Here is a 15,510-nt window from a genome sequence, read left to right as displayed (position 1 = left end):
CCCCCCACACCACCATATTTGTCTGCCAGAGCCAAGTGAAAAAACCCTGTGCTAGTTCCATGTCAACCTGGTCAGAGCTTACACAGGGTTAAGGGCCCTCCCACCAACATGTGCCAATGCTCAGATGTGGCGATTGGCTATTTGGCCATTATGGGAATATGAGGAGAGGGCCACATGCTCTCCCGTACCCGGAGGTAGTAGGAATCTCTGTGTGGTAGGAAAACAAGGTGATGGGAGAGCACACGGGTAAATTACAGGGTCACGTTAGCCTCTTTTGGCTAATATATGCAACAGAGACCTCTATTTTAATGGCAAAAATAGAGACATATTTAATTGGATTGAATTGGGTCATGTTTGCTGCATGCTGGGAAATAAGTGTTTTTGAGCTGTGCTCTTTTTGTGAATTGCACCCCTCATTTCCCTAGCTATCTATAAATTAGTTGAGCGGCTGCCATTTTCTTCTTTGGTCTATATATAAAAAAAAACTCATGATTTTTTAATAAATACATAATGCAAATTCCATCTGAAAGCGCAGCGGCTGGTTGACATGGTGGGCCTAATAACGGTATTGTGCTGGCAAACACCTTCTGTGATGCAGCAATATATTCCATGGGTTAAGGCCGCTCTCTCAGTCGTAATTAATGCAAAAACAGGCAAGACAAAAAACGATGAGCCTTTTAATCTGTGCCATGGGTGCAGATTATATGGGAGGATTTATTTGTTCGCAAGCGGGGTTTTAACCCTTTGTTGAAATGTACCCTTTCCAATATACTGATCTCAGCAACTGGGGCTGAAATGTAATGCTTACAAGCCATAAAAAACATTCACGTGTACCTGAGTCCTTACAGTTCATGCAGCCAATAGGAATGCTTAATAGGAACATTTTAATAGCCCTAATTAAATAAGTAATACATTGCTTTTGAATTACTTTATACCCATGTTCTGCCCTATAAGACATTTAATACGTATCATTCATACAGAATTTACCTGGCAGTTCCAGGGCAGACTGGCCCGTGTCTCCATGCCCACCCTCTGTACCTACCTTGTCGGGGGGTGGGAACTGTAGCTGATTGACGTCCAGAGGGGTCATCAAGGGGATGGTATCAAATCCATCTTCGCACATAGGGGGTTTTGCCCCCTTCTCGCTGAAATTATTGCCCAGTTTCACCATCGTGCCGGACTAATGCTGAGTGCCCCTGTAAAGGAAAACCACAAGATCATCCAAAGCCGTGAGATGCAGCACCTCCTTTGCCTGCTACCGGGGATGTGTACGATGAATTACAGTAATGAGGAGCCTCCAGATGCTAAACAAAAGGAGTAACACTCTCATCAGAGGGGAGGGGGTTCTGATCACACATACTCCAGTGTAATATGAAAAACTGGCATCCCTGCATCCCATCTGCTGCAAGACTCACAACTCAGCTTCCCCATAGCTCCTTCCTAAACTCCATCCATATCTCTATAGTGCGGATGGGGAACCAGGGTACCTCATTCATCCAAAATGATAACTAGTGCCTCATCTGCATGGTGATGTCCTGATCTCCTTTTAGAATACAGTACATGTCCAGCATGCATGCAGCGAAGTCTCGAGATGAACCCGATTGTCTTCCAGTGACAATGGAATGGAAGGGAAAGCCCGTTTCTTATCACAGAATATCTCTATCCAGGTACCAAAGAAGCACAACCAGCAGAACCAAGCTTTCAAAGAACCCAGCTTTCAATTAACCCCAAAGATTTTAACGAACCCCAAAGTTCTTGATTGCAAAATGGGGGGCACATTTTCTGTTAAGGACATAGCTGCGCTTGGTACAAACCTTCACGATGCAGATTTTTAATAATTCAAAGCCTTTTTATCAGAAGGACTAATTGGAAATGATAGATCCTACTGGAGGGAATGTATGTCCTATTGATTAAATGCTTGCTCGCATGCTTAGCACCACAATAATAAATGGATGCTTTGCTTACCAAAGAGATGCTCCAGATACCTGCGCTGATCCACACGGTCACCTTCCTCTTCTGTTCCAGCAAGGCGGAGAAAGGCTATGTGGGGCGTTGGGGGCTCTTGGAGCCTTTTTGCTATGGATGGATTATTGGCTGCCTTTGTGTGAGGTTTGCACAGCGGAGTAGATGGATGCTCAGAGCACAGAGGATGCTGAGCAGGAGACAGGAGGTGCAGGGCTTGACACTTTATGATAGCTGAATTTGCATGGACCCATGGGTCTGCAGCTTGGAGGCTGCTACTGCTACTGCTGCTGAATCCAACACAAAGAAACCCCCTGGAGGCCACCATGAACTCCTCCCCTCCTGTCCCTCCCTGGTATCTGGTGCAAAACCATCCAGCCATCTCCCCAGCATAGTCCCCAGGTTGAGCCATTCTGTCTGTGGAAGTGGCTTTTAACCCTTTCAAGACAGATGGGTTCTGACTGTGTGCGTTGATTTACATAGCCTATTCATTTAAAAAGCTAGGAATGACTCCATTCGCATCAGTTCCCTTTGTCCCAGGAGCTTGCAATTTAATGCCTTGCGGTATTTCCCTTTTACCCTTTAGAGATTAAAAATGCACATGTAGGTTTTACAGTTTGTCACGTTTCGCTTTTTCTGTGCTTTGTTTACATTTTACATTCATTTTCTGCATCTATATAACAGGGAAACGCTACTTGCTGCATTTTGTAAGCTGATGCATGCAATAAAATGTACGAATAGGGCATTTTACATATGCTACCCTGCATCTCTACACACCTGCTGTGAAAAGAAAGTAAGCTACAGCAAGTGGAAAGCATGTGGAAATACTCAAGCCCCCATTTACATCTGAAAGATTTGAAGCATTTTCCGAGAATTGCTTCAATGCTCGACATTCAGATTTCTTTGTCATTCTATTGTGCCCATTGACATCTGAGTGATGTGCTGTCGGAAAGTACAAGAGCTTCTTTGGGGCATGATCACGTGTCTGTGACCCCAATAAGCGCCAATGGAAGTGGCTATTGTTTTAGGTGTAGTTTTACTGCAGTAAAGCATGCCTTAAAGAAGAACTCTGGGCCCATCAAATCTTAACCCTTGCAGTGGGGCTACTCCCGCACTGCAATGGTTAGGTACTCATTTTGCCAAGGGAGGTAAAACTACAGATATACTCACCCAAGCACGATCCCAGCTTGGTCTTAGACTGGTCCCTTCAGTCTCACTCCCCCTCTGCTCCGGTGGACTAAGGTCCTGTGAGTCATTACATCCTATACAGTGTATAGGACGTGAGGACATAAAGGGACCGTCCACCTCTGGAGCTGAGGAGGAGTGTGGCTGAAGGGACATGTCTAGGAGCCAGCTGGCATCATGGTTCAGGTGAGTAGATCTCTGTTATTTTAGCTTCCTAGGCAAAAACAAGCACTTAACCCTTGCAGTGCGGGGGTAGCCCCACTGCAAGGGTTAAGATTTGATGTGCCTGGAGTTCTTTACCTGCGTCACACAAGTGCCCAATGCAGCTGTTATATTTCAAACACATATTTCAATTTATATAGATATATTTTTTTATGCTTAATGTAATAAAAATAGTTTAAGAGCATTACAATAATTATTTTACAGTAAACTATAGATTTTCCATATGTGTTGCATGGAATGTTGCAAATTTGACAATTATATTGGTAGCAAAATATTGACGTAAGCATATATTTACATTATCATTTAAATTTAGATTTTCTTACAGTTTGTTTAAAACAATGTAACAATCAGATTATAAGTAGTCTGAAAAGAGTGAATATCCAAGCATTGTCTGTTCTTGCTGATTCCATAACACACAGTAGGTTCTATTACGTTCTCCTTATGTATGTACATGATAGACACACAAACTTTCCAGCCTGCTGGGAAATGTCTGTGATCAATGCAGACTCCTAATTACAGATGTGACCCGGTCATTTATTTCAATGGGTGCAGTGGCCGCATCTGAACAGGGACACCTGGGATTCCTGCCACAGGAATCCATAGTTTGTTGCCGCAGGAATGCCGGTGCCCCCTTGTGAACGAAGCCTTAAGGCATTGATATGCATTTACATGCAAGTTTCAGTGCATTTTTATCCACATTGATATCCGTTGATGGGTGTCTTTTTTTAATAGGTTTTCCCTATTTCCAGTGCCATCACTTTCCTTTTGTGGGTTGCTTTTTCTTTCAGTTGTATTGCATTCCTATGCGCTGCATTGCAGAAAAAGACAGAAATGCACCTTTTTTCTGCACCTGCCTGCTCAGTTGTGGTGTGAACGGGGCACATAGAAGAGTTGTTTTCTACGTGCCTTTGCAGAGGACTGCATTGATCAGGTACATAAAAATGCAGGTCTCCACTTTTCTGGAGCGCCAGTTTTCAAAACAGAAGGGCAGAAGCTTTCTGTGATCAATAGAACAGATTTTCTCTGCGTTGTTGCGCTCATTACTCAAGGTTCATTGACCCATATGCAACAGAGCTATGGAAAGTGGTGCTGTAATGTATTGTATCTCTAGGGAAGATCTCATAGGCTTTTAATTAATGGGACAAAGAGTGGAAGCCAACAATCCCTAGCAACCAATCAGAAATCATGTTTCGTTATTCTGACCGCTGTAAGCTGATTGGCTTCTATATGTTACTGCACAGCTCTCCTGCACTGTCTAGCGGCACGTGCAAACGGCCATATGAAAATATGCCAACTAACACACAGAGTTTTGCTGGTGCTCTGACCCCTTGAAACCTCACCAAGGGTATTTGGCAATGGTTTATTTCACAGTCATGGTCATGTTTTGGGTCTCTTGCCCGGAATGCTGTGATTTGCATGTGATTGTCTTTACTCCAGCCTTGCATTGTTTGCTACGTGCTTTTTTATTATTTTGTGAAAGAAAAAGTGTTCTGTATGCTGTACGCATGTAGCATTTGTGCAATGTTTACATGTGTACAGTGTATAGCGCAAAGGTGGCCTATTGGTACCTAGGATAGTAGCCGGCTCAGGCTGCCTGCATCCTAGCACCAAAGGACACTAGGCTGCTTGAGCCACCTGCATCCTAGCAACAAAGGATGCTAGAGGGTTCGAGCCACCTGCCTCCTATCAATAAAGGATGCTAGGCAGCAAGGAGCCATATGCACCCTAGCAACGAAAGACAACTAGGTGGGGGGCATGGCTTGGACAGGAGTAGGTTAAGGCGTGTTCTTTCCGCATCTTCTGCTAACTCACCGGCTTTCCAGGAGGTTTCTACAGCCTTTTTCTTCTTCCCCCCATGCTGACTAAGAAGCACTCATCACCGCAATCTCAGCATACCCCAAAATGACGTAAAGGAGTACTGGATTCTTCTTCACGGATCGAGGTGAGTCGTTCCCAAGATGGTGCCGGATGAAGACACGCATGGGGCCCCTTGTTTGCATATTCTTCACAATCTCCTTCCAAGTGCCCTGGTCCAACCACCAGACTCCCCATATTCCCTGGGCTCTACACATACCACCTCCGAGACCGGGGGGAGATGATAGCGAGTGGGACTTACATGATTTGAAAACCCACATCAAGGCCTTGCCTACCAAACAGGATTTAGAAAATTTTGACCTACGTTTAGAGCGTGCATGTTGCAAGGACATTGAATTACTCCGGTCTGAGATGACTCAAATTGGGCACAGAGTTAGCTAGAGCAAAAATTTTATGAGGCTCTGCACTCCATGGCCTTGCTACGTGATCAATGCTCCTGCCAGGACACAAGGTTTAACTCTCTACTCAACCAACTAGACGACTACAAAAACCGCAGCCAAAGCACAACTCTCTGAATTTGGTGTTTACCTGAAGCGTCGGGCGCTCACACTACAGGATATATTAAACTCTATCCTGGGTAACACTGTGGGTGCTCCTATAGAGCTTGACAGGGCACATAGAGCCCTACGTCCTCCACCTCTGACAAAGCCAAGGGACGTGATCTGTAAATTCCACAAGTACACAGTGAAGGAAGCAGTCCTGCGTAAGATGCAAGCCATTTCTTCTTTTAATTATGATGGAGCTCTTCCCAGATGTTTCACTCCGCATTTTAATGCAAAGCAGGGCTATGCATCCACGTCATGAATTTCTTCGGCAAGCCTCAATTCCCTATTGCTGGGGATACCCTTCTTGCTTAATGGCACGCAAAGGCGCTAAAACTCATGTTCTCCACACCAAGGATGACCTCACCAATTTTCTCCATCAGTTGAACCCACCTCCTGTGGATTTCCTGGATTGGTGACATGAAGAGTTGGTCCTACTTCCTGCTCAACCGGCCACTTGGCAGAAGGTTTCATGATCAGCCCGTCGGCATAGAGAGGTCACCTCTTCCCCTCATCCAGATTGATCCTGTTTCGGATTCCCTTTGTTCTTTCCTTTCTGCTGTGAATCTGCTACCGTTACATGCCTTATGGCCAACTGCTCCAGATTGTGTCTGCTCTAGTCTCAATACATTTATTGGAGCAGACACAATCTGGAGCAGTTGGCCATATAAGCCAATCAGCTTCTCTCTTCAGTTTGTCATATTTTCAGTCGACCTTTGTTGAAGAAGGCAGTTCAAAAATTATTGGCGGAACAGATTCTGACAACAGCACACCTGCCACTGTCAGAAAACAAAAGGGGATTCCACCATCCACGCTGTTTAGCAGGAATGAGGGAATACAGGATATGTATAGCTAGTCTGAAGAGTGAAAATACCTTAAAGATGATCTCTGGGCATCAGTTTATCTCTACACATACTCTCTGCCCCCAACTATTTGCCATGTTAGTTTATAAAAATACTAATCTAAAAACCCTTTTTACTTACCTAAATCTGCGGCCTCCTGAAATGCTGGGTCCAGAGTCTTTTATTTTCTGCACTGCAGAATGGGATGGTACTTCTTCAAGGGTCCATGTCACATTGAATTGGCTAGCCAGTAGCAGGGTTCCTTCAGATCCTAAAGACTGCAGAGGTGTAATTACTTCATGATGAGGGTAACCGTTGCCACGGTCCAGACGCCCATATGAGGTCCCAATGATAGACACATGGTGGCATACTTAGTTGAGTGAAAAGGGGTTTTAAAGCAGAACACCAGGAATGTTTTTGGTAAAAACAACACAATGTAAATAAGGTACCTCTGATGAAGAATATCATATGTATGGATCTCTGCTGGTTTCTGTACAAATCCTAGCTTCCTTCATTGCACATACCACACACAATGCTATTCCTCCACCGCTGTGACCTGGACAAGGGGAGAGAAGAGGCTAAAGAACAACAGAATCTGCCCTTGTCCATTCACAAATCGCCTGGATTTTGTGAATGGACAAAGGGAGAGGTGAGACGGATGAACAACGGGATTTCCCTTGTCCATTTACAGAATGCCTTGCGTTTTGTGAATGGACAAGGGAGAGGAGGAGGCAGATGACTGGCAGGGTCCTTTACTGCATGAACGGCGGAACTCCTAAGATGCAGCACCAGAAGAAGAGAACAGTGTGTAGGATTTGTGCAGTTCCCAAAATAGATCCATACATAGGATAGTCTTCATTAGAGGTACAATTTTTCCTATAATTCTAAAGGAACTAGATTAACTAAAGAAGCAATGAAAGTCCACTGAAAATACACAGCACTTTCCCTTTAATGTCCAAACTGCAGTGGCCAGCTCTGCTCCATTCTAATTCTTCTCTGCTGATTGCAGACATTCATGTTTTTCCATGATGGTGTGTGATTAATTCCTCACAATTGCCGCATCATGAAATTGTGCACAATCAATCTGAGAGAATGGCAGCAAAATGCTATCATCAAGCTATCGGTACAGGTGTGCAGTTCTATAGCAAAGATTCACAAAAATCCACCTTCAAGAACTTTAGAAATGTACACCCACCCAAAATGCACACCCAAAAGCCAAAATAATCACTCCCAAAAAATGTCATTTCAGTCTGAAAAGTGTAATAATAAATAAGTTACTCTGAACCTCAACCTAACCCCAAACCCCTGCCCCTAAACCCTTAACTTAAAGTGAATTTGTGTTTTTCAATACAAAGGGAAAAGCAACAGGTTCACTTCAAGAGGTGAAACTGAACTGTTGAAACCAAAATAGGCAAGTAAAGGGCAAAGGACAAGTCATCAATATTGCCTATTGGTCCCTCAGCCGATTTTTTCCCCTATCACTGATTTGCCATACCTTGTTCTTACCATGTCCTCTTCTGCACTGTCTCTCTGTGTGTAGTGTCGATCTTGGAAGAGGCGAGGCTTTGCTTCCTTTTGTCAGTCCTGATGACTAGATATCTGATGACTGGAGGGGTAAAATTTAGGAAGCAGCGGAAGAGATGCAGGAATAATATATTCATGGAATGCATGAAGCAGAAGCAGGGAGATCCTTGGTTGGCAGGTCCTTAGGTACGGCTTCCTTTCCAGCAAAGAGAACACTGGGCAACACAGTAGTGATAGCTCCAAATTTGCCAGGCAGCATGGCAAGGTTGATACATCCTGCTATAATACAGCCGGCCATACGAAAATACGACAGTCCACTTCATGTGCTGATTGACAAGCATTATTAAATGCTCCCTGCGTGACATGCCATTCTGTGGGGCATCAGGAGAGCAAGAAGACTGGTCTCCTGTTATTTTTCTAGCATATTTTCCACATATTGTTTTGCTTTACAGTTTGCTGCTCACATTTTGTCACAATTGTCAGTGTGTTGCCCCTGTGTGTTACCTACAATTTACCATGATTGCAAGCATGTGGCCCACATATTGCCAGTATCTTACCTGCATAATGCCGTATTGTCCATCTTTACACTGCCAGATTGTCTGTAATTCCACATTGTCCACAGTTCAGTACTATTGTGGCAAGTCTGTAAGTTAGTTTGGAAGACTACCATAATCCCACCACCATATTCGAATCTTCTTCAAGCTCATCAATATCAAACCACACCCCTAAAAATGCTAATATTTGGGCCACATTCCCAATTTGCCATGGTGGTGCAACTTCCGCCTCCTCCTGTGGAATTTTAGGCTCTTGGCGTTAAAAAAATCAGTTATACTTACATACATCATATATGCTAATACTGACTTAAAAAGCAGGTTGAGTGCTCAAACTTCTGATTAAGCATGGTTCAAGCCTCTCTATAGGCTAGTGAAGCCTGTGCTGTTGTGGCATATGGGGAAGGAAGGCTTGCGTGACATACATTCAACAAAACACTTTTGTTCCCCGCGGTCCCTGGGTGCAGGACGGATTTCCGATTCGGACGCCTGTAGTCACGAATGGTAATCTGTTTAGCCTGAGCCAGTGCCTTTACCTGCTGCGGGATCTGCCGGCTTTCACATATGCAGAGAAGTAGGGATGTCCCGATGCCACTTTTTCAAGACCAAGTACAAGTACTGGCCCTCATGTACTTGCCGATACCAATTACCGATACTTTTTCTTAAAGGGACAGGTGACATTTTTAAAAAAACCATCTGACTCACCTCTGAACTCCATGTCCACAGCTAAACTCTGTAACCCTCATTCAGAGCTCACCTTTGCCCCCTCATTCACAGCTTACCACTATACCCCCTGTCCACAGCTAAACTCTGCTCCCCCTCGCCACAGCTTACCTTTCACACCTCACCTCTTCCCTACCCAGCCACAGCTCATCTCTAAATCCCCGTCCACATCTCAGCACTTCTCCCCCCCCCTCACTCCAGCTCTCCTCTGTACCCACTTCTACAGATCAACAGTGGGTGGAAGCAGCCTGAGCACCCAGGGATGTGGGCATGTGCCCTGGGTGCTTGACGGTACTGATACCCATGGTGCATACACATAGGGACAGTGAGGACCCCTTATCGTGAGCAACTACTGACTGTCTTCTTTGCCATCCCAGCACAGGCCCTTACTCACTCTTGCCTGTTCAATGGAGGTGCCTCACGAGGTGCCGAATGCTTTCTTTTTCCTTTTCGAGGACGTCGGCGGCGCTGAGCGTCGCGTCACTGTTGTGGGCGGAGCTACAGGCGGAGGCCTCTGGGCAGTCGCTGGCCAACCACATTAGGACCCCACCTGGAGCGCCGCCCACAGCAGTGACGCGACGCTCCTCCAGCCTGCCCAGAGGACGGTAAAAAGGACCCCACGGACGGTAAAAACAATGTAAAAAACAGCGCAAGCTTCGGCGCTAGGCATCGGGGCGTTTTGACAAGTACAAGTACTTGTCAAAATGCCCTGTATCGGCCCGATTCCGATGCTAGCATCGGTATCGGGACATCCCTACAGAGAAGGACCCTGGCGTCGCGTATGGCTGCCCTAAACGCCTGTCCATATCAGACAGGCGTTTTACAGGGCAGCCTTACGTAGTGCTGGGGTCCTTCCCCTGCATTTGCAGAGGCACCGCTGGTCTTGGAGCAGGAGGGTGCATTTTGTGCAGAATGGACCCTTATTGCTTTTGCCAGTGTTGTATCTTGATACAACACCGGGAATTAGGAAGAGTAGGTACCTGCACAGCGCCCCTTTTAATGAGGGTGTATGTAGGCACATCCCTACTTTGTCTAATGGTAAATCTGGCCCTGCCTGTGCATCTTGTAAAGTAGCCACCGCTCCAAGCTCCGTGATATACTTTAATCTCAATACAAATGAATAAGCCAAATGTGAGATTGTAGTCAATCATGGTAGTCATCTTGGAGCAATGACTACTATACAACACACACAGGGACCATGGGAAACAAAAAAAGCCCCCCCCCTCCCCCAGAAGAAAGAACAGTGTCAGCACCAATTCAGAGATGATATGAAGATCTACAGCCGAGTGATACACAAATAAGATACATTTTTGCATGCATTTTTAAGGTTTAAGTCCTGAGTTTACTGTCTCTTTCAGGATTGGTGAGCTGTATCAGAGTATGTACTGCTGCATGAGGACCTGGAGGCTTCTTTGCCTTAGGCACTGCATGGGTTAAACCGGGATCACACCAGCAGTGTGTAGCATTGGCAACCTGTCAGCGGTGCTTGTGTATTCAAGTGGCATACTATAGACGTCAGTGTGATTCTTATGCTGCCTCCCCCATTCTATCACTTCTTACACGATCAATGGGAGCAGCTCACAACCATCCCTACATTCTAGCCATCAGCTGCTTTGTGTACTTGAATAATGTCAGCCATCCAGGAAACTACCTGAATCTGATACAGTGAACCATCAAATATTCAGCTATTGGCCAAACATTCGCAGATCACAGTACAGAAGTATTTTTCTGCCAAGATGGGTGATTTTTTTTTACCTTGGCGTGGATATCCAGGCAGGCATGTCGGAGACCTTGTCTACATTTTAATGTCAAAGCTCAGGCAGAGAAAGGATGACTGCAGCAATCCTCCCATCATTTCTATGCAGCGTCGGTTACGTAGAATAATGATGGTTGCTAATGACTAATTCAAGAATTCCAGGAAAAACATTGTTCTTGCAAAGAAAGCCATTTTTATCTGACTTTTACAATTTTTTGCTGTGCTATATTTTCATGATATTTAATGTATAGACAAATAAATTCTCCCTTTTGCAGTAATCTCTCTCTCTCTCTCTCTCTCATCAAATAGAGGTAGAGCCAGGGGCGCGTCCAGGACAAGATGGCGACCAGACGTGTCTAAAAAGAGCTCCGGCATAACTACCCGCTTGCTGGATAACCCGTACCAGATTCACGCCACCGTTCGCCACGCTTAAGATGGGGAAGAAGTCCGGTAAAGCTGACGCCACTAAAACGCCATCCGCGGGTATAAAAAGTACTTAGCAGCGGACTGATGGGCTCTGGCCACCCCGCGTGCTGCGGCCTACTCCACTGCGCAGGACCACGTATCTCCTGACTCATCCCTGCTCGGGACTGACTCGGGCTCGCCGTCTCGACACTCAGAGATGGGAGACGACCGGGAATGCCCCCTCTCGGCCCAGATGGAGGAGCTAAGCCGCACTCTGCCTACCAAACATGACTTGGCTGACATGTTCCGCACCCTGGAACAGTCTCTCAAAGCGGATATACTCCTACTGCGGGGAGAAGTCACCCACCTCTTGCATAGAGTGGAAGACAATGAACACCGCCTAGACAGCCATGCTGCCGCTATAACGGCACTACAATCCCATGTGAATTCAACTGCTGAGGGGCAACGTGAGCTCTGCTATCGACTAGAGGATCAAGACAACCGGGGGCGCCGCAACAACCTCCGGGTAAGAGGCCTGCCCGAGGCGACGGCTGATCAGGATCTGGCTGACACCCTTCGCGGTATATTCAACTCCATTCTCGGTAAGCCACCTACGGCCCCCCTTCTCTTTGATAGGGCACATCGCTCACTACGGCCTAAGGGTTTACCGACTGAAGCTCCCAGGGACATCATATGTCGCTTGCACTACTACTCTGACAAAGAGGCTATCCTAGGGAAGCTACGCGAGACACCCTTCACAGATTTTGATGGAGCTCCAATCCAAATCTTTCCTGACCTGGCCAGGGAAATTCTCATGCATCGCAGGGCTCTGCGACCGCTACTGGATCTCCTGCGATCCCACAATATTCAATACCGATGGGGCTTTCCCGCCTGCCTGATTGCTCGGAAACATGGCAAAACGGCACTCTTACGCTTCCCTGAAGATTTGGAGGGTTTCTGCGAATCCCTTCATATTGAGAGACCTCTTCTGTGTCTCCGCTGCCGGACCACTCATGGAGAACAACAAGCACCCAGGCATCTGGGGACCGTCACAACACCCGAAGCTATTTTGTAGAGGCTGCACATCACCCATGAAGGCTCTTGGCCGTGAAAATGCAGGAGGCGAGGAATCTTCTAATCGCCTCCAATAAATCTGGTTAGTGCTGATCTATAACATCGTATCGGCACCGGGATATAATACTAAGAAACTAGGTTATTTTAAGTTGCTGAAGCTTGCATAGTCCAGTTGTTCAACCTATGCTGTTTCACTGTTGTTATTGTTATACTAAATGCGGGTAGCGCGCCGGCTATCCCAGGTATGGACGCAAACAGGTGTTTTACACTGTGTGGATACCTGGGACCAGACCCGTTGGGCCGTTCCACTCGGGGCCCTGCCTCGTTCCCCACTGAAGATGTCTGTGGCTCTATTGGAGTCACTAGTTCTGACTCGTTCTGACATCTCACCTCAGTGCCACGGTAATGTGACACTGTGGAGGAATACAGGGGGTATCCCCTCTTGTTACTTTTCTGTTGTATTGCAATCCTCTTCTCTATCCTACCCTTATACTTTTCTTACCCCTATTCTTTGTACACCCTCCTCTGTTTAAGCCAACCCTCTCCTTAGGTGTAAGACTCATTGGATTGATGTTTGTTGAAAGAGCGCTCTGTGAACCCTAATGGCAGACATCAAAATACTTGGCTATAATGTTCGTGGCCTTAACACCCCGTTTAAAAGACACGCCCTATACAGAGAACTACAAAAACTAGATGGGGACATTGTTGTATTCATACAGGAAACACATATTACTCACGAATCCAGCATCAAACTACACTCACCACAATACCCCACCTTGTATTATAGCACGTTACTCTCTAATAAGAGTAGTGGTGTAGCCATTGGGTTTCACAGACGCATCTCCTTTACCGTACTAGACAGGAAATGTGACTCAGCTGGGAGATTCTTGTTCCTAAAAGGGAAGATAGGAATACACACATATACCTTGGCAAATATATATGGGCCAAATCAAGCACAAGTCTCCTTTCTGAACAGCATCTTTCACACACTGGAGGACTTCCGGTCGGGGATGTTGGTCCTAGCTGGAGATTTTAACATACACTTGGACCCAGCGCTTGACTCCTCTTCCGGACGTTCACACATAGCCTTCAGACAAATGAGTAGCTTCAAAAATTGCTTACGTAACCTGCAACTCATAGATACATGGCGCTTATTGCATCCCAATGACAGGAACTACACGGTGTACTCCCCTACACATAACACCTACTCCCGCATAGACTACATCTTTGTAGAACATAGACATCTGGAATCTTTACGGGAAGCTAAAATCTTAACAACCACACTCTCAGACCATGCCCCCATCATGATCCTCTTCAGACAACCGGGGGATCCTCGACCTCCAAGTGCCTGGAGACTCAATGAACAACTGCTGGCAGACCCCATAATAGTGGCAGCCATCTCTGCAGACCTAAAAAAATATTTTACAGAAAATGACCAGGAGGCGATATCCCCCGGGATTCTGTGGGAGGCTCATAAAGCGACAATACGCTGGGCCTTAATTGCACACAGAGCTTGTAAGAAAAAAGAACGAACTTACAAAGTCATTGAACTAACAAATAAGATAGCAGAATTAGAATAGGCACATAAACGAATAGGGTTGCACAGATACCAAGTACAGTACTCGGTACAAGTACGAGTACATGTACCGATACTTTTGAGCTCAAAGACTACACTAGAGACAAATGAAAAAATTAGGAGGCAGCTGTCATTTGTAAGGAGCACACGGAGCTCCTGGGATTTGTACATCTCTGTTTTAATGTATGATTCTGTTTTTATAAATATAAATAAAGGGATGCACAGATACCAGTTTTGCGAGTACGAGTACTGGTATTTGCCGAGTACTTACAAGTACGAGTACTGATACATTTTTGTTTATTGTCATGTGACAGTTTTTCTAAAACAATACAGACTAATGATTTCAGGACAGTGGTGGAGTGCCAGAGCCAGGTCCCAGCTGCAACCACTGCAACCCTGGTAGTTCTCATGAAAATGCCAAGTATCGGCACTGGTACTCGAAAAGTATCTGTGCAACCCTATAAACGAACATTAGCAGACACACATTTACAAGCCCTCACAGCGACCAGAGTAGAACTTCGCTCAGTCCTTCAGACACAATATACTCGCACCTTAAACTATTTATCCCAACAATCCTACGAATTTGGAAACAAACCAGGTAAACGCTTGGCTCGCCTTCTGTGTGGTCGCCAGAACGTGGGATTCATAGCTAAAATCAAGATTAAGAATAATACACTAACCCATCTCACTATAGACATTGCCCAGACCTTTCGGGAATTCTACGCAGAGCTATACAATGTGCGACCCAATCCCTCCTCACACCAGAAACAATGTCACAATGAACTAATCCGCTCCTACGTTTCCTTCCCAACACTGGAACCTATGGACTTATTGATGCTAGAAGCGCCTATTTCCTCAACGGAACTCCAGGCTGCCATTGCCACATCCCCGGCAGGCAAAAGTCCTGGTCCAGATGGTTACACAGCCAAATATTACAAGGCGTTCCAGACCCTTCTACTACCCCACTTGACTGCCTATGTCAACACATTCCCCTTGGGTACTCCTACGGTCCCCTCCACATTACATGCCCATATCTCCATCTTCCCCAAACCAGGTAAAGACCCCTCAGTCTGTAGCAGCTACAGACCGATTTCTTTACTAAACACAGATATTAAACTATATGCCAAAGTATTAGCTAATAGATTAGCCCGTCTAATGCCCCAACTTATTGACCCTGACCAAGCGGGATGTATCCCAAGTAGAGAGGCAAGGGACAACACTCAACATCTTTTCATATCTTTGATCCAACACGCCTCATTCGTTAGGGGATCGA

At 45.7% G+C, this 15,510-nt stretch overlaps 1 protein-coding gene across 2 annotated transcripts in view; it reads right to left on the bottom strand.

Moving 5' to 3' along the window:
• Positions 1-2,364, bottom strand: part of LOC108796573 (neuron-specific protein family member 1) — a 64,040-nt gene extending 61,676 nt beyond the window's left edge. Inside the window, exons 1-2 of one of the 2 annotated variants that reach the window (XM_018568067.1) lie at positions 1,963-2,364; positions 1,043-1,193 (exon numbers count right to left, since the gene is read on the bottom strand). In XM_018568067.1, coding sequence (XP_018423569.1) covers positions 1,043-1,171 — 129 coding nt within the window. In that variant the 5' untranslated portion in view covers positions 1,172-1,193; positions 1,963-2,364. Of the gene's footprint in view, positions 1-1,042; positions 1,197-1,962 lie in introns of both variants that reach the window. The other variant, XM_018568066.1, reaches the window with a different exon arrangement.
• Positions 2,365-15,510: the final 13,146 nt, after the last annotated feature.

The sequence above is a fragment of the Nanorana parkeri genome, unplaced genomic scaffold (genome assembly GCF_000935625.1).
Source record: "Nanorana parkeri isolate BGI_ZX_2015 unplaced genomic scaffold, ASM93562v1 scaffold1134, whole genome shotgun sequence".
Lineage (NCBI taxonomy): Eukaryota > Metazoa > Chordata > Amphibia > Anura > Dicroglossidae > Nanorana > Nanorana parkeri.
This window is presented reverse-complemented; position numbering and strand designations above follow the sequence as displayed.